Raw genomic sequence first — 20,231 nt, forward strand, 5'->3', positions numbered from 1 at the left:
ATCATTAAATCAAATAAATTAAATATTTTAATATTTAATAATTTGTATTTATTTTATATTAACTAATTAATTAAACAGTGATTTAATTAACTAAATTAAACAACTTTTTTTTTTTTTCCCATTTAACCAGAGGAAATTTCTTTCATCAGATTTTATCAGGCACCCTTGTCAGAGACGTAGTGGTCCTTTTAAATCCAGGATTATTTCATTCAACTCTCAGGGGGCGTGGGGGTGGCATTTTCTAGTTTAGCATGTTTTCTCCACTAAAGTTCCCCACTCAAGTATTCTGGCTGCACTTTGTAGTACTGATGACCTCTATCCCTTCCACCCAACAATTTAAGAATCAAGAGAAGTGGCTGTGTTTTGTTTCTTTCATTCTTTTTCTTTTTAACGGGAAAATATCTGCAGTCATTACCCTTTGGAGTGATCTCTGAAGGTCTGGGAGATGGAGACCGTTATTTTGTTTACTTTGTAAACTCCTCGGTGTACGTCCTCCACCCTGGCCCCACACACCCCATTTACCCCACCCCACCCAAGTCACCCTCTTTGGCCTCCGCAGTGCTCAGCAATTTCTATGACTCTGCTTTACTCATAGAGCGAGGTGATCGCAGCGTTTTGGTAACACAATAATCAGAGAATGCAGCATCAGCCCGTCCCACCAGGCACTTCCTTCCTTTCCCGAATTGCAAGGGAGGGCTGAGCACTTATAAAAACTTGGGCATCAACTTTCAGGCATGAAAGAAACTCCCCTCGACAGGGATCGGATGGCCACTGCATAGAGCAAAGAGAGTATTAACCAGAAGAAGCCAGTTCTCCTTTCGATCCCAGAGCACGTCAAGGCTGCACCCCAGAGCCCGGGGAAGCAGGAGAAATCGCAGTTGATTTCACTTCCCTCTTAGCTCCACCTCCCCCTCTTCTTCCTCTCTGACGGCTGGCCTGAGAGAATGCTGTCTCTCCTGCTCCCTCTCCTCTCTATTCTGACTCTGGCTGAGCCGGGGCTCCCAACCTCCTCAGTTCCCCAGCCTGGCGGTAGCCAGTGCATCGAAGACGACTGCTATGCGATCTTCTGGAACCCAGAGCAGTTCGCTGGGGCGAACAAGTTTTGCCAGCAGCTCGGGGGCCACTTGATGACTGTGCGCTCCTCGGTGGCCGCGGATGTCATCTCTCTGCTCGCTTTCGGAACTCCTGAAATCTCGTCCCCAGACGGTCGCCTTTGGATCGGGCTACAACTGGGGGTGAACTGCAGCCACGAGCAAGAGGGCCAGCTGCGTGGATTCAAGTGGGTCACGGGCGACAACAGCACCAGCTACAGTAAGTGGAAGCACAGTGGCCGTGGCGCCCTCTGCGGTAATCAGTGTGTTGCCGTCTCCGGGGATCCCGCCTCTGGTTCCATGGAGCTGGTCTGGGAGGAGCATTCGTGTAACTTGGTCACCGAGGGCTTTCTCTGCGAGTATAACTACCCTGGATCCTGCAAGCCCCTCAATCTGGAGCCCAGTATCGGTGCCAGTGTCAGCTACAGTACCCCTTTCGGGGGAAAGGGAGCTGACTTCCAGGCGCTGCCCCTCAACAGCCACGCCTCGGTAATGCCTCTTGGTTTGGACCTTGTTTGTAGGAAGGTCGAGGAGACCCCGCGCTGGGTCAAGGAAAGCTTGGGAGCCTGGGACTGCGGGGTGGAGAAGGGGGGCTGCTCGCAGATCTGCAGGCAGGACGGCGGGGCCCCTGAGTGTCTTTGCTCGCAAGGGACCCTTTCCAAGGCCGACTTGCGATCCTGCCAGGTTGAGGGCGCCTCGTGCACCCACAGCCGTTGTCAGCAGTACTGTCTGCTCAGTTCAGACGCTCCAAGCGGCTACATTTGCATGTGTGACTCGGGTTACGAACTGGGCGAAGACGGGCACAGTTGCGTAGACGTCGACGACTGCGCACAGGAGACTAATCCTTGCCCGCAGAAGTGCGTTAACAAGCCGGGCGCTTTTGAATGCGAATGTAACCCTGGCTTTGAGATGCTAGATGGGGAGTGTGTGAAGCAGATCAGCCCCTGCTTCGGGATCAAATGTGAGCATAAGTGTTTACCTTTGGAGGGGGGCACCTACCGCTGTACGTGCGAAGAGGGCTTCGTGCCCGTTCCAGATCAGCCCGACAGGTGCATGCTGTTCTGCAACACCACCGCGTGTCGGGCCAAATGCAACCCCTACAATGTAGACGACTGCAAGTGCCCGGAGGGCTATATTCTGGATGAGAACCAGATGTGCAGCGACATAGATGAATGTGAAGCGGGAGAATGCCCAGGAAATGAATGCATCAACCTGCCGGGCAGCTTCAGATGCGTCTGCGGGCCCAAGTACACACCCAGTGAGACAGAGCAGCAGTGTATTTCCATAGAAATCAACCCCGTTGATGGGGGCTCAGGAGAGCCCCCATCCACCGAGACTCCAGACACCACCACCTCCCCACCCCCCCAAGGACAGGTCCATTCGGTCGTGCTCATCGGCATAGCCATTAGCATCTTATCCATTATCACAGTGCTCCTGGCCACCGTCTGCCACTTGAGGAAAAAGCAGTGTGCAGCTCGCGCTGCTCTGGATTACAAATGCGCAGGCCCGGGAAAGGAAGAGGTCTTGCAGCAGGTGCGCACGGATTCAGTCCCTCAGAAACTCTGAAAGAGCTGGCTTAAGCTTCCTTCGACCCAGTGCAGAGATGAGGGGAACTGAGTGAACATTGATGAGTTTGATGATATTAATAATGACTTCATCCCTTCTCCTCTCCACTCTCAGCCCTCTGCTCTCTGCCACATTACTCCCCCAACACACAGCACCTTAATTTTCTTTTTCAGATCTGGGGAGACATTATTGCCAGAAACTTATTTCCCGGATGTAAGAATATCGGTGGGTTTATGGGAGCTACATTTAGGAAGTAGCTGGTAAAGACTCATAACATGGTGAGCCCTGTGGTCGTCAATACAGAATATTGTAAGGTGTTAATATAGATTACCAAATGACTTCTGATAGCAATTTTCAGAGGCTTCAGAACTGTACTTTTACTGTGTAGCCCCAAATCTGCTACCTTTGGGTGGATTGGGATATGTTTGGAATTCCTTGATGGTGATTAGGATATTTATTTAAATATCTGCTTTACGTTTCTGTTTCTTACTTTATTTTTATTTTGTAAGAAAGACATTTCTAGTTGTCTCTTTATAGGTCCTTAAAAAAGTGGGGATTCCTTTTAGGATATTAGAAAAATCTACTTTATCATATGACTTTAAAGCTTTCTCTGTGAAATTATATTATCTGTAGCTCTCACAAATGTGAAATTAAGATTTTGATTTGTTCAATTATCTCCCATCCTTTACCAAGCCTCCCTCACCCACTGAGAGCTAGGATACCTTTTACCTCAACAAATTCAGTCTTTAAATAGGATGTCTTTTTATCCTTTCATCTCTCTCTGCTCAGGCTGTGACTTTTGGCCAAATAAACAATCACAAGGAGGAAATAGATTTTTCTTTTCTTCCCAATTCTTATAAATTGTTACTCAAGTTCTTGCCTTACATGGATGGCATAGGTTCAGTAAAGTTAATATGGACAAGGTATTAATTCACTTTGCGGGTTGGAATAGAAATAAATAGAAATCTCACTGTACATATCTTGTATCAGGATTCTGGTGCTTGATTGAATTGGAAAGTTGACATTATTGTTTGATTTTTCTTTGCAGCTTACCTTTTGCCTTAGTATGATGGGGAAAATGTTGAGAAGATTGTTCTAACATGTTAAAACCGATGTGAGAATGCAGGGAAGAACAGTGTCAGTGCTGGATTTGGGTTCAGGAAAGTTGAAGCTGAATGACCCATTTTTGCTGTATATCTCTGTAGAGGAAAAGCCAGAGCTGAGGGCATTTGTCAACAGGGTAAAACATTAATAAAGAAACCATGAAGCTCGGTTGTTGAGAGAAAGCATTTTGAAATGGTGGTGGTGGGGATGCCAGGAGAAGAGCCTAGATCTTCAAAAATAAAAGCCTTCATTGATCAGCCTCCTAGGAGAACTCTACTTAACCATTTCAAATTGTCTCTATAGATTCAGCTTCTAAATTTCTAGAACTTCTCAAACAGGGGTCAAGAAGGAAGAAATAATAAGTCAAGTTTGGGGCTTTATCTTAAAGAGGTGAGAAAGTTTTATTTGCTAGGCTGTTTTTTTTTTTCTTATAGAAATGACCAGGTACATATAACTTGAGACTGCTATGCCAGGTTGGAGAATGTTTTTTGGTTCAGTTAAGCTAAATTGATGAAATTATTTTTCACCTTTTGAAAAAGAGCAAATGTGTTATGCAAAGTACCTTTTTTTACAGTAAAGTTTTTCTCTACTGTTTTGTAAACTTGGCACATTTGTAAATAGTTATTTATTTATTGGAAATAAAGAATAGAGTACAGGCAAAAGCCTGGCTCCTTATTTCACTTGTAGGAAATAAAAATTTTTACAACTGTTTATGATAACGTGCTCTTGGACTATTTATTTGTTTTATTTTTTAAAAATCCATTTATTTTTCTTTCTAATGTGCTTCTTGTGCGCTGAATACACATGGTAAGACAGGACGCAAGAGATCATACTTTGGAGAACAACAATCTATAGGATAACCCAATGATAACGTCTTCATTTACATCCAAAGATTCTTTCCAAGGTGGGAAGCTAACATCTAAAATATCTGTCAGTTGTGCTGCCACAAAACATAGAAAGAATTTAACACTTGTTATACATGCAACATAAATAATTTATGATTTTCTGTGGCCGTAGTTACTCTTGTGTCATAAAATATTATATGTGTGAATCTTTTGTTGTTATGTAAAAAGATTATCTGGCAGAAAGTATCAGAAGGTATAGTTAGACAGAGGACATTGCTGACATATTTTTAAAACAATGCTTTTCATGCCCTTCGAAGTAACTTTTGGCCGGCTTTGCTATATTAGCTAAGGAAAAAGCTAGGCCTCTCTTCAATGAAATGCCAGGACATTCTGCATCAAAGGAGCCTATTAGAGGCCTCTTTCTAGAGCTCCCCATTCAAGTAAAAACTTCTTGATTATATTCTAAAATCTAATTAACAATTATTTTTATATAATCTGCATTAAAAAAATAAAAATGCTATCTTTTCAATGCTTTCCCTGTCTCTTCATAAATCAGTTGATTTAACTAACTGTCCTCTTTTTAGGTGGTCTTTTAAAAACTTTGTACAAGAATAGTCAGGTGGAAACTGAAAAATTTAGTCAAATATTCAGATACTTTTAAAGCATCTAAATAACTTCCTGGATGTTCCCATTTTCAACTTATTTTTAGAACAGATAGAATCAATTTGAAGCTTTAAGTAAAGCAATTCCAGGTGAAACTAACATTCAGTAATTCAGGGAGCTTGCTAAAAAATTGCATTCCCAGATAATAGGGGGAAAACATGATAACAAAATCATATCATGTCAATCATATAAAATGAATTGAAATTTATTTGGGTCACATTTGGCCAGACACAAAGGAGCATTCCTCTCCCTTTCTTCCCAGACATCATCAGAACATTGTACATCAGAGAAAAACATTTAAGTTGTCATGTTGTAGGGCAGTGATTCTAAAAGAATGTGTCTTCCTGGAGCTGATTCTGTGGAAAGAACAGATTGTTACATTTTCAATGTAAGCACTTACACCTCAAAAATCAACAAACGCTATAAATCAGGACTTGATTTATTGTTTTGTTGATTACTTTTATTTAAGAAAGTGGCAGAGAACATGCTAATAATAAAGATTAAAGTTGTTCTGTTTTTTGTTTTTTTTTTTTTTTTTTTTTCATTTTTGGAGAGCCAATTAAACATTTATCAGTCTACTACTTTATGGCTGAATTTTTCTAGATTGGCTTTGAATTCCATGGAATTTACTTGTTTAATTGCATAATTATGTGCAAGTCTTTTGACTCATGGAATGAGCCCAATTTCCTCAAACTGTGAGCAAAAAAGTTTGAGAACTACCACTCTGATGAAAAGAATAATGAACCAGAAATAAAAAAACAAAAACAAAAACAAAAACCTTTCCTTCTGGACCTGTGTCTGATGTCCACTGGGCAACATGAGGGAAGTCACAATCTCTCTGAGCCTCAGTGATATTTTCTGAAAAATAAGGATAATAACCCTCACAGAGCCCACCTCATAAAAATGATATATCAGATGGCACTTTATTTGAAAGTACTTTGAAAATGGTAACATCTTTCTATAACCATGTATGTTATTATTGTCTTCTCTCATTAACCTTTGCAGATTTTTGGGAGCTAATGATGAGATAAGCAGGTTAGCATAAAGTAGGCTCTAGATTCAGGTAAGACAGATTCAGATCCTTCTTCTGACACTAGCTATATGACCTGGAGAGATCATTCAACCCTTATGAGCCTATAATTATCTATTAAGTCATTGATAATTTCCTGTCTGTTTTGAAGGAAGTTGTCCAGTGTAGCACCCCAAAAGCTAAGTTTGTAGGACCAGAGACACCATTTTGAAGTGTCTTGAACTTCCATTTCTAATTCTTCTCTCTCCTCCAAGGATGTTTGATTTTTTCTATCAAAAGAATGCCTTTGGCATTCTTGTAATTTGGTAACATCTATTAAGCTTGATCTAGCCCAAAGATTAAGGGAGATCAGAGCAGATTTCATAATCACCAGTCAATGGCCCAGGATATTGTCCTGATCTGAATGTGGGCTGGCCTTAAATAGTGTCCACAGTCTTCGCATAAAATTCATTTCACATGAAATATATACACATATGCAAATGCAAGTATATATGTATATGTTTATTTTTATCATCATTGCTCTCATATCCCTCATTGTTATTTTTATTCTCTTCTTATCTTTCCATAGTATATATATCACCTTCACACTTGGAGGTTGACATTTTAAAAACCAGAAACAATAGTTGGTAGGTTCTTTCTCATAAAATTATGAAGGACTACTAACATTTTCTACAGGTCCATGACCGTTGCCATGCAATATCTCTATCTAAGCTATCACAGGATTTAGGTCTGTCCAGGAGTTTAGAAATCATATAGACTTATTTCTTATTTTGTAAGAAATTATAAAGATTTGAGGATCAGAGGTGACACAACTAGTTAGTGTAGCAGTCAGAGACTGAAATTTTGGGTGGCCTCAGCTAGGGTGAAAGTTGTAATAAATGGGGGAAGAGTTATTTTATAAGTTAAATGACATTTCTGAAGTTTTAATACTTTTGGAGACTGATTAGAGGATGAAAGTGTTATCTATCTAGTATTATCCTAGGAGGGAAACTACACAGGAATTCTGTAGGCTTTCAATAATTACTTGTTAAATGAGCAAATATATGAATGTATAAATGACATCTTTAATGACATAGTTTAAATTAGCTTGTGCAAAAAGTTCTTCTGGGGGCCTTATTTCTCAAAGGAAACTTTGTCATAGAGTCAGGAATCCATAAGGCTAAGTTCTAGGTTCAATTTCAAGATTGAGCTTCAAGCCAAACATCCATCATTATTATCCAAGGTCAATGGTAAAGTTTTTGGTATACTAAGATCAGCCACAGAGATAAAATTAAAAACAAACAACCAAACAGCTTCAAATATTTCTTTCAGATTTCTAGCCAAATGCCAATAATTTTATGAATATAGGACTTTAAAGGTAGACTTTGAGAAATGTGAACTAAATAAATGTGTTCATTGGTATTCACTAACTTTCTTTGTCTATATCTTTTATACTCAACTTAAAAGCTCCTCCAAGAGACTCAGAGCTTTAAAATTTGAAAAGAGCAATAGAAAATTGTGGAGAGCAATTAAGCAGACTTCAACTTATAGCTCATATCCTCTGAGTCCACTCATTCAACTTCCATTTTCATTAGTTGGATGTTTATACTTAGGTTCATAGGTGGGTCTGGTTTTTTCAACCAATCACAAGATATTCCCATTATATTTTTTAAATTATCAAAATAGTTCCTCTCAAATTGATTAAGGATATGTTTGTACATAGATTACACTTTAGATTGATTGATTCAATCATTATTCATCATCATAATAATAATTATGACTGGCATTTATAAAATACATTAAGTTTTACAAGTGTTTATTACATGTTATTGACCTCTGTCTTCTGTGATTACATTAATTCAGATATGCTAGAATCTCTCCTCTTTCCTACTTATTACTGAAAACAGTTTTTAATTAACCACAAATCAAACCTTTACAGCTCTTATCAAGCTTTCAGATTTTTTACAAATGAAAACTGAGTGATACTTAAGAGGCCTGTCAAAAACAAAGTATGCTTTCTAAAAGACAAGGGATTCTCAGTACCCCAGGGTTCAAACAAGTACCCACTACATAACAGGCACTTAATAAATACTTGCTGACTTGATGAAAGATAAGGGACAAAATAAGTGAGTAAATAAGTATTTCCAGGGGAAGCAGGTTTTTTTTTTTTCCCAATAAATAGTATGATTGACCCTGATCCGAAAGCTTAATTTTCAAAAAACTTTCCCAGAGTACCTGAGAAAGTAGAGGAGTCAGTAGGTGAGGACTTATTCTATGTAGCAGGAAAATTTGTGAGTTACAGGAATAGGTGTAAAATATTTGTGAGTTGTAGTTTGCCAGAGTTTCCATTCCCCTATATGTGAATTAGACAGGATAAAAATATTCCTATTTTACTAAAAATGAAAGAGCATGTAACCAGGAATGGAATGATATATTTGCTTTTCTTTGAACAATGGTAATACTTAAATATAAGGTTTGTCTTTCCCTTAGATATGATTTGAAAAATAAAATTTAAGATCAGATTTTTAAAACATCACTTGGCCTTTTTAGATAACCTTTTAAAGCACCATTTAATTATTCTTTTATCTTTCTGGGACATCCCTCCACTCCCCTCTGTTTTTTGTTTTCTGTAGTCTTTTTTTTTTTTTTTTTTGGTCAGTCATTTCAACTATAAGCAAACTGATTTCCTTTTGCAAGAGAAACTAAATATCATTTTAAAATACCGAATCTTAACTAAATTGAGATATTTAATTGAGATATTTTTCTTTATGTTTTAAAAAGTATGATTGGATCCTGGGGAACATTTAGTAACAGCTATTCAATCGTTTGAACAGCAATGTGAAACCAGAAAGTGTTATAGAGAGAAAATGTAAACCATCAGTTCTCAAAATCAGTATATTAGAAAATAAATCCATGTGGGACATTTGGTTAAAATAACTCTCCCACTTCCAATCACCCCCACCCACAAGCTCTCACACCCACAAAAAGATTTTCTCTTAAAATGTAGAATTTCGTGAACTACATTCCCCTTGGCAGTAAGTCCTCTCCTTTTCTGTTATAGTTTAAATATTAGACCAGAGGGTGTTTGCACTTTGCATTAATAGTATTCCCAAATATTTTGCTTTCAATTAGCTTTGGCATTATAGAATACATGTTCAAAAGGAAGGCTTTTTTTTGGCATAAGCAAAAATATTGTTTCTTCTATTTCCAGGCTGAAATTAAAAAAAAAAAAAAAAATCTGAGTTCAAATCTGGCCTCACATATTTGCTAGTTGTATGAGCAGGGCAAGTCATTTAATCTCTCTCTCTCAATTGTAAATGGGAGATAGCAATATTACCTATCTCCTAGGATTTTTGTGAGAATCAAACGAGATGACATCATTTGTTTTGGCCAGAAACTCTGGAGTCTTCTCCTCCCAGATTTATTTATTTTTAGATTTTTTTTTTTTTTGACTACGTGAAAGAAACCATTCTTTGCTTCAATTGCTACCCAGTCTCAATCACTGAATGGGTATGGCCTCAGTCAAACTGAGACCTATTAAAGACCTTTGCTTAAAAAGGTGGAGGTCTCCCACTGCATCCAGGGCCATCTCCAGCCATCCTGATCTATATCTGGGTATTGGACCCTGATGGCTCTGGAGGGGAAAGTGAGGCAGGTGACCTTGCACAGACCTCCCGAACTTAAATCCAATTCATTTGCATGTGAAGGCATCACTTCCCTGATGTTATGGTCCTCTTAGAGAACAAAAAACAAAGAAGATATAAGAAGAGTACCTGCAACATTTGTTATTTTTGTTATTCCGTCATTTCACTCATTTCACTTATGTCTGACTCTTTGTGACCCCATTTGGGGTTTACTTGGGAAAACTGTTGGAGGAGTTTGCCATTTTCTTCTCCAACTCATTTTATAGATAAGTAAATTGAGGCAGACAGGATTAAGTGATTTGCCATAGGGTCACACAACTAGCCAGTGTCTGAGATCAGATTTGAAATCATGAAGATGAGTTTCCCTGATTGCAAGCCCTGTACTCTATTCACATAGTAGGTTCTAAATGAATGCTTATTCCTTTCTTCTTTTAACCCCTCTGATATCTACTCAAATATATAAATAGCTTTAATCTCCTTGAGAAAAATAATTTGCTTTTTGTCTACTACCTTGTTTCCTTAACATCTTATATGGTTCTTTACACATAGTAGGTATTCAATAAAGATTCATTGATGGTTATATAAGTCAAAAATCCATCAGAGAGAAGCCAGCTCTGCTTGGTCTAATGTCTTGTACTTTTCCAAAAGATGATGCTGTCTATTCCCAGAAGTTATGTAGAAAATAGATTACAATTTTCAGGAGAAAGGTATGTAGGGGAAAAATGATGACTTTTTAGCTCCTCATAAAAGATTTCCTCTGTGGGTGTTATTAAAAAAATGAATATTTTTATTTTCTGGAGAACAGCAATTATATCTATTAACACAAACACTGTTGAAACAAATGTCAGTTATGCATATTATTTCCCAATTGCAAATATCTATATCTTTCTAACAATAACAATAATTAAAATTATTGTATAACTATGCAATCAAGAGTACTTAGGGAAATTGATTTCTATAGAAATTTCTTAGTTTTTACCATGAGTATCATAAAACTCCTCTGAGACTCTGTTATCCTAGTCTATATAATGGTGGCAATGATGCCTAAAATGTTTACTTCAAAAAATTTCCATGAAGATCAAATGGAATAATTAGCTTTATAATTATATAATAGTAATAATAATGTAATAAATTATCTTAAAACATTATATAGATGCTTATTCTTATTCTTATTCCTTTTGATTTTTATCCTTTATTTGATAACCTCAGACAGTCCCAAATGGCTATAGATATGACGATTTTGAGGACAGAAGTAGGGGTAATAATATTCACAGAATTACCAAAGTTATGTTCCTAAAATGCAGGTCTGATCATGTCACTCTCCTTCTCAGGAAAACAAAAAACAATTAAAAAAAAAAAAAAAAAACTATTTGATTTCCTATCAAGGACCCCTAGAGGCAAATGTAAACTAATCTTGGAATTTTGAAGGTAAAAAGTTTTCATAAGCCAGGCTATCTGTGTTTCAGGTTCCATTATATATTAATACCTTTCACAATGTCTACTTTCAATCAATCTGACATTCTTACTCTTCTGAATATACAGGACTCCATTCCCCATCTCCATGTCTTTGCATTGTCCATTTCCTGTGCTTGGAAGGAACTCTCTCTTTGCCTCCATTACTCAAAATCCCTAGTTTTCTTCAAGGTTCAGTTTAAGTGCTACCTTTTTCATGCACTTAGCACTTTTTTCCTCAATCAACTTGTATCTATTTTACTATAATAATATGAGTACACATCATCTCCTACATAGATTTTAAGCACTTAAAGACAAGGACTGTTTCTCTTGTATCTTACATTTTTGTATCCTGGGCCTATCACAGAGTCTGGCACTTAATAAGTAAGCACTTAATAAATGCTTATAGGATAAATTGTATTGTACTCTAAGTTTTGACAAATTGGTTTTTTCATAAACTTATGAAGTAAGTAGTGGTAATATTATTATGTATAACTCAGATCATTTCAATAACTTTTTGCTTGTTTTTTGCAGCTGACATAGCTATCTGCTCATTGTCCTCCTTGTCTATAAGATAAGGTACAAAATCCCTAACCCAAACTACCTTTAAAATCATATATCATATTACTCTCCTGCAAGGACTCTCTGTTACTTTTACACTGGCCTACTCACCATTCCCTGTACCTAACATCCCATTTCTTTCCTTCATGACTTTTCATAGATGATCTCTTAGGTTTGAAATACATTTCCTTTTCACCTGCAATTTAGAATTAATAGTTTCTTTCAAATGGCAACTAAAATCTCACCACCTATAGAAAACTTTTACTGATTTTTTTTAGAGTTAGTAGTGTTCTCTCTTTCCTTTGAAATTATTTTTATTTATTTTGTACATTTTTGTTTTTATTTAACTAAACAGATATTCTATTTCTCTAGTAGAATGTAAACCTTTTGAGGGCAAACACTGTTTCTTTGTTGTCTTTGCATCACCAGCTTCTTGCTCAATCCCTTGTATAGTAGGAGCTTAATAAGTATTGAATTAAATAGCATTTAAGATTTTCCTAGGTTTAAGCTCTAAAGCCAGTCCCACCCTCTATCCTATTTTAAAATGAATAGAAAAGTTAACTGACTCATTTGCGAAAATTATTTTTCAAAAAAGTAGGGCTTTCTTCTCTTCTGAGATTGCAACTTTATCCCATTACTTCCTTTTTTTTTTTTTTTTTTTTTTTAATTTAATAGCCTTTTATTTACAGGATATATGCATGGGTAACTTCACAGCATTAACAATTGCCAAACCTCTTGTTCCAATTTTTCACCTCTTACCCCCCCACCCCCTCCCCTAGATGGCAGGATGACCAGTAGATGTTAAATATATTAAAATATAAATTAGATACACAATAAGTATACAATCCCATTACTTCTTAAAAAGCAATAGAATGTAAGTAGCATTTAGAAACTATAGTCTGCCTGGTTTATTCATGTATATTTTTACTGTCTCAAAAATATCATAGCTCACAATGCTGTTAACTTCTGAAATTCATCCTGGAAAATGCAGCAGCTAGAAAATAGGGAACATATGTGCAAGTTATGGATATGAAATATTAAAGATCATTTTAATATGAATAATTTCTAAAAGCACTATATTTGCAAAGTAAGATTGGAAAAAAAAGCAATTGTATCTTGTCTAAGTAAATGAACAGAGACAATAATTCAAGCTTCATCAAAATGGGGCTAAAACTAATTAAAAAATAAAATATATATATAGCTGATTAACCAGCTTTTTTTTTTCTTTCCAAATTACCTTAATTAGTCACAAGTGATAGTGTTTATACATAGGCTGAGGATTTTCTTTTCTGTTGAGGGTTATTGATCTCTGGGGGAGGAAGGGACTCAATCAAGGACCACCTACACATAAATTGCAACTTAATTTAGATATGTATATATACAAAAATATATCTATGTACATATTCGTGTATAGTATTTCTATTTTTAGTTTGTTTTTAGAAAGAGGAATATGACATATTCAACTCACCAAGTTTTTGAAAAACAAATTTAAATTAATGAGAAACAAAAAGGTTTATTCATTAAATATCCAGCAAATGTTTGAAAAACCTTTCTCCATGCAATGTTAATGGACATTTGAAGGGAGAAAGGGAAAAAAAAAGAGGGAAAGTTATGAAAGAAGGAAAAGTAAGAAGCTATGTGGAAGAGAAATGAGATACATGAGTGGAAAGTTAAAGAGGTTGGATAAATATAATTTTGAGAAAAGGAAAGAGACATATTGAGAGAGAGACCCTGAAAGAAAGAAAAATTCAAAAGGAGGAGGCAGACAAAGGAGACTGCCATTTTCTAGCTACTTTTTTCTGCATGCTCTAAAAAAAAATTCGCATTTGATAGAACTGTATTTATTGTTATAGATTCAAGCCAGATCTTCTTTTAAACAAATGCAAGTCAAAATGCAGACCAATCTACCAAAAATGACATATTGGATTAATACAGTGGATCTTTTCTGGCATGCATTAATTCCACTTTCGACATATTTCTCCCAATACGACACCCATAGATGTGAATACATACATACACACACAGACACAGATACACAGAGTCACATGTACAAGCAATGAGCACAAGTGCTTGAGCTGCCTGGTGAGTCACTATTCTGAGAGAAAGGAAAGTAAGGCTTTGGACTCAGAGAGAGGAGATTCAGATCTTCTTAAATAAGAGCTTAAATTAAATTCAGGGAATTTAAATCTTAAATATTGATGGGCTATCTAAGCATTATTTTTACTTATTATACTGACTACTTGAAGACATTTGAGGATCTTGACTAGAGTTCTAGAAATTCTATCCCTTGTTGTTTTGTTGTTCTAGTCATGTCATGGATTCTTTGTGACCCTCATGTGGCAAAGATACAAAATTACTTTGCCATTTCATTCTCCAGTTCATTTTACAAATGAAGAAACTCAGGCAAAAAGGGTAAGTGACTTGCTCAGTCACTAGTTAGTTGGTATCTGAGGCTAGATTTGAACTCAGGTTTTCCTGACTCCAGGCCCAACATTCTACCTACTGAGCCACCTAGTTGCCTTTTCTTCCCCTTGAGTGTGTATAAATTCAAAATATTTCTAGCCCCAAGGGAAGTCTCAAAAAAGTTATAATATTGTTTAAACACCTGGAATTGACAGGTACAGAAAACTTACAACTTAACAAAACAAAAAGGGCTTCACAACAGAGATTTAAAAGGATTTCCATGCTTGAACTGATAAGCCTCATTATTAGGGGAGGGAAATTCCACTCCGAAAGATTCACTTGATTTATTGAAGGAACCTAAGCTCGTATTGAATGTACATTTCTAACAAGCAATGAATAAGATGTAAAAATCTGTGAGTGCTTTGTTTCTTATTCTATTACTATCCAGTTATCAAAGCTAGTTAGTATTTGCTCTATTTTATAATCAATCAAATACAAAGTCTTTCCTCATAAAAAGAAGCAGCAGACAGCTTTACTCTGTTCTTTGGCAGCTGAAGATATGTGTTGTCAATATTCTTGGCTCATTCCTGGTCATGTCTTATCAGAGAAAGAAAATTGCAGAGTGTGTGTCATGTGGGAGATTGGAGCTCCTGAAAAGTGTTCTGTGATATCAAACTGAAGGCAAAGTCCCCACCCAAGCCATGGCAAGGACCCAGCATCCTACTCCAATCTCCAACTACTGCCATGACTTAACCCCTTCACCCCAGGCTATTTATCTTTTTTACACCCTTGCAAATGCCTGCTTTTAAAAATAACACCTCCCAGAGCCTCATCCTGTGATGCCATGGCTACAGGAGGTCAATAAATACCACTGGCTTACTTCCAGTTTCCTGAGATCATATGTCTTTAGAAGGAGAGGAAAGAGCCCTGAATTAGGGGTTAGGAGAGTGGAATCAAGTTCCAACTTGACCCTGCCCCACTGTGAGAGCTTGTTCAAGTCTGTGGCACCTCAGTTTCCTCATCTGTAAAATAAAGGGGTTGGATTAGAAAATGTCCTCAGGTGCCTTCTAGTTCCAATATTACTTTTGCCATCAGTATAATCAGAGGCAGAATGCTATACTGGAAAATGAGTCAGTAAAACTGAGATTCAAGTTATTCCTTCTGACATACTAGCTCTCTGATCAAATCACTTGCTTTCTCATCTGTCCCAAACAACTCCTTAAAATAATAAATAGTTTTTTTCTGTATCTATGGAGAGAGTTTCTCCACTGTGCGTTCATTACACCAATAAAACTATAGGTCTCTGATCTCTCTACTACAAAATATTACCCAGTAAATTAATTCACTGTGATGTACTATGGGGTATGCCAGACTATGGATTATTGGAGTGGGTGAAAGAGGTGGGAGGAGGGCATCTGGGTAATGGTCTGGCAATTGGTAACTTGCCTGTTTATGTAACACTTCCTTTAACACTCCTCTGGAAGATGCTGGCCTTTACCATTCTGGAACCTAGAAACATAGTACAGGAAGGTATATAAGATGGGATGGGGAGTGAGAGTGGAATAGAGGGAATTAAAGAAAATTAGATGTTGGATCATCATGGATAATTTCTTCACAGATAAAATATCTGAAAGTGATCTTAGAAGGGGTTAAGGAATACAACATGACTCAAAGAAAGCCTTATTGGCAAAATACAGTCAAGATTTAAGATAACTATTCATTTAATTCTGGCAAAAATTCTGCTTTGTCCCATGCTAATCAAGGATTTGCCTTTCTCACTCCACTGAGGTAATTGAGAAGTGGCCTGGGAGTTGAAATGCTGATACCTTGAAAGTAGAAGGTTTGGCATTTTGTGTGTTGTGTTGTTGATGTTGTTGTTGTTGTTGGTGGTGGTGGTGGTGGTGGTGGTATGTGTGTGTGTGTGTGTGTGTGTGTGTGTGTGTGTGTTTAATTTGTCTGTCCATGGTGCTGGGCATAATGCTTTTTCATAGAGGGGAACATACATATTTGTTGAAACAGATTAAAATAATGAATCCTTAGTCCTGGCAGTGTTTTATGGCAAAAGATAAAATAAGCTCACTTGAGCTCCCCTGTTCCCATGGAGATTGTCTGACTTGCCACCTGCCTCAAAGACACTGACATCTTCTTAGTTTATGTCAGATGCAGTTGGGAAGGTACAAGTATTTGAGAGTAGAATTTCACTTTCAGAGTGCCAACACTTCCACTGAAATTCCAATTCTAAACTAAGATTTAGTGGCTTGGAATATTAATACATGCCTAATAAAAGACAGTACCAGAAAGAGTTTGGGTTTTGAGTCATTGGACTTAGGTTCAAATTCTTACCTACCACTTCTTAGATGCATGAATTTGGGGAAATCCTTTAATTTCTGCAATTTTCCTTCTCCAAAGGAATTATATGAGGTAATTCCTAATATCCCTTGCACCTCTAAATCTTATATCTACCAGGATCCCATCCCTTTCCCCTACTTCATTCCCCATATGCATATAACACTATTCTTTCATTGCTCCCTATTCTGAATATGAAATAGTTGTTTTCCTCCTTTTAAAATGACCCCTATTTTATCTTCATCCACTATGGGTATTAATACATACATGATAACATTTATTAGGTTTTTAAGATAAGGAACAGTTACCAGAGATTACAATTCCATCTTTTCATCTGACAGCAAGCAGAAATGGACTTCTCACCTTTTTTCCATTTTAAGAACCACCAGCCATAATTTGGCTAGCAGAAAATCATTTATGTCTTTTTAGTTTTTTAGACTTCTGGCTAGAGTCATGGTTTATTACATATATCTTTTCTAATCATTTACTGAAGAAAAAAAGAAAAAAAAGGATAAAGATACCTAAGTGTATATTTACACCCCTTCTTAAAAATAATTTTTTCTATTAGAATTTTCCTTTCCCATCCCTACTGTTAGTTTTTCCTAGCAGTAAAACAAATATGTACCCAAAAAGGAAGACAAACTCCCACCTTAAAGGGACCCTGGCAAATAAGTGACAGCACAAGATTGAGGTGAGATTTTTATCCTCTCTAGTTTTTTTTATTATTATTGACCAGATTTTGTGCCTTACATTAAGTCCAACAATACACAGCTTCAAACTTGGCTCTACAAAGAACCTGTTACTAAGTCTGATATAATGCATATATGTGACTACATGTTAAGACTAGAAGCAAACAAGATAGTATCCTAAGCTGGAATAAATATTACTTGGTACAGAGCTAAAGACAAAAAGAAAATGAGTTTTCTGAGACATTAGATGCTTTTTCCCCTGTACACAGTTCACACTGTACCTCAATTACAATAAGAAAGGAATAACCTATAGGAAAGGGAAGAGTTCCTATTTAGAGGCCAGAATTTGAGATCGGGTTCCTTCCTGACTCCTGTGTTTTTCTACTTTTTTTTCTTAAGGAAAGCTGGAGAAACAAGTGATAAAGACAGTACTCCCTCATTCCCCCTTCCCTCTACCCTCCCCAATAAAAATGCAAACAATAAATAAAATTCCAAGGTCTCAGGAATGGTAATTGTCATGGTCCATGCACTGAGTGAGTCCTACCCCATGGAGATGTCCTTTAGCAAACTGTAGCTCTGGGGAGAGGACAGGATTAGCTTGGTGGGATGCAGGTGTACTTGAGAACAATATACAACCAAGATGACAATGTCCACTTGGAAAGGAGATTTTCTTCTTACAAAGATTGTTACTCCAGAAGTCCAAGGTTCTTGAGGGATGTTCAAGGAGGAAACAGTTTAGTGAGAAATGATGAAGTTAGCCTCTGGGAGGGAGGGGGCGGGGATGATCTCTGCATGATGATTCAGGACCCAAAGGGGTCTGAGTGACAGGTAAGACCAAGAAGCAGGAGTTTGCTCTTTAGAAGGTGGTGGTTCTGGTAAGGGTGCCATGCTTACCACAGGGCTCTGGGTGCACAGGTTCCTGCTGGCAGGGGAGAGTGGGACACATACACCCACCCCCTTTGCTCTTGAGGGCCGTAGCATAGTAGTCTAAAGGTTCTTCCTCAGCAGCAGAAGCAGCATCTAGGAGACAACAACGAAGGCAGAGCACTCTCTGGAATGAACGCCGGAAGTTATCTGAGAGGAAGCCGTATAGAATGGGATTTGCACAGCTGTTGGCATAGCTGAGGATGAGGGACACGTGGTTAGCAGTGGCATCCAGGCTGGGCACAAAGAGGTTCAACAGCTGTACCACATAAAAGGGCATCCAGCAAAGCACAAAGACAGCCACCACCATGAGCACCAGCCTGGTGATCTTCTTCTCGGATCTGCGTCTCTGCTGCCATCCAGCCCTGAGGGCAACTGCTCGCATTTTGCCCACAATAAGCAGATAACAAAGGCCAATGGCCAGGACAGGAAGGAGGAAACCCAGGAGAAAGGTGTAGACCACAAAGACAGCAGACCACGCTGGATGGGGCCAGTGCAGATTGCAGGCCACAGCCTGACCACCTCGAGTGGGTTTGGTATCTGCAAAGATGGTAATGGGCAGAGTGACGAGCAAGGAAGCCAGCCATACTCCTCCATTGATGAGCTTGGCCACACTAGGTCTTCGGTAAGTGGCAGCTCTCAGGGGGTGCACCACGGCAATATAGCGGTCTACACTGAGCACTGTCAGGCAGAAGACACTGGTAAACATATTGAGGCCATCAACACTCAGCACAGTCCTGCAGAGGGCAGAGCCAAAAGGCCAGTGGCGGAGGGCAGCCGAGGAAGCCACAAAGGGCACGCTGAGCATGAAGAGCTCATCAGCAATGGCCAGATTCAACAGGTAGATATTAGTAGCTGTCTTCATTTTGGCATAGCGGAGAATGACGAAGATAACTAAGGCATTGCCCACCAGTCCCACCAGGCACACCAGCGCATAGATGGACTGAATAACGATCATTCCAGCCTCACCCCCTGCCCCTCTTCCCTCCTCTTCCTCCCTGCCCAAGCTGCCAGGGGGGCGGCTGACATTAGGGGACCTGGGCCAGTCCGTGCCAAATTCAAAGATTCCTGAGGCTACGGTTTCCTCCACCCCGGGGCCCAGCGTCGGGGGACCGCTCATCCTGGCAGATGGCCCATCAATAGGCAGGCTGCGAATGATAGAAGAGACAAACCAGGAGGAGATGGAGAGACAGATGCCGCGGGAGCTCCTGCAGTCTGCCAGATGTGAAGTCCTCGGCTGGCCGGTCAGGAAAAGGGGAGGAGGTTGGAAGGGACTGTGGCTGTGCCTGCAGCAGCGGTGGTGAAGGCTCCGGAGGCTGCTGCAGCTGGAGCAGATGTGCGCTTCTTAGCTGCCACCAGGTCTGCCTAAATAGCGAGCGGCTGTCACCCACTTAAAGCTGCTTCCAATCCCGAGCCTGCTCGCGTTTGATTTGCTTCACACATACCCACTGTTGCATGACAATATGCTCTCTCCCTCTGGTTCTTCTTTTTCTCGCTCTCACCTCCCTCCTTTTCCCTCTTTCCAGATTCCCCTTTCCTGCTCCCCTCCCCTCTCCTACTTCTCCATCTCTTCAGTCTCCAGTAGCTGCCCTCACACTCTCTAACTGCGTTCTTTGTTCCCATCAGAATAAATCCGGAGGGAGAGGAATGAAAATGCAGCTTTTGTTTTTCACTTCTTTATCATTTTATATGCCTCAACCCACCTGAAGTCCTCTTCTTAATAACTGGAGGAGGGAAGGGGTGATAAAAGGGGATGAATGAGGAGGAGGAGGTAGAGTTGGAGTATGTCCCCAGGATGGTTACTTTTCAGGTCTTTGATGTCAGAGGTACATAGGTAGCAGCTAACCTGTGACTTTAGCCGGCTCCCCTAACTCTTTGGAAAGGGCAGGCATCTGGGAATAGGAACTCAATGTAGAGAACAGCCAAAGGTCTAG

At 38.8% G+C, this 20,231-nt stretch overlaps 2 protein-coding genes across 2 annotated transcripts; one reads left to right on the forward strand and one right to left on the reverse strand.

Moving 5' to 3' along the window:
* Positions 1-450: 450 nt before the first annotated feature.
* THBD (thrombomodulin) lies at positions 451-4,477 on the forward strand. The gene has a single exon (XM_031951030.1). The coding sequence runs from the start codon at positions 945-947 to the stop codon at positions 2,655-2,657; it is 1,713 nt and encodes a 570-aa protein (XP_031806890.1). The 5' UTR covers positions 451-944; the 3' UTR covers positions 2,658-4,477.
* An 11,808-nt stretch (positions 4,478-16,285) lies between these two features.
* SSTR4 (somatostatin receptor 4) lies at positions 16,286-19,497 on the reverse strand. The gene has a single exon (XM_003758137.3). It carries the CDS (start codon positions 19,415-19,417, stop codon positions 18,230-18,232), a length of 1,188 nt encoding a protein of 395 aa, XP_003758185.2. The 5' UTR covers positions 19,418-19,497; the 3' UTR covers positions 16,286-18,229.
* Between the last annotated feature and the right edge of the window lie 734 nt (positions 19,498-20,231).

The sequence above is a fragment of the Sarcophilus harrisii genome, chromosome 2 (assembly GCF_902635505.1).
Source record: "Sarcophilus harrisii chromosome 2, mSarHar1.11, whole genome shotgun sequence".
Taxonomy (NCBI): Eukaryota; Metazoa; Chordata; class Mammalia; order Dasyuromorphia; family Dasyuridae; genus Sarcophilus; species Sarcophilus harrisii.

Coding starts and splice junctions, on each gene's coding strand:
- THBD (XM_031951030.1), top strand. CDS start 945: ATGCTGTCTCTCCTGCTCCCTCTCCTCTCTATTCTGACTCTGGCTGAG.
- SSTR4 (XM_003758137.3), bottom strand. CDS start 19,417: ATGAGCGGTCCCCCGACGCTGGGCCCCGGGGTGGAGGAAACCGTAGCC.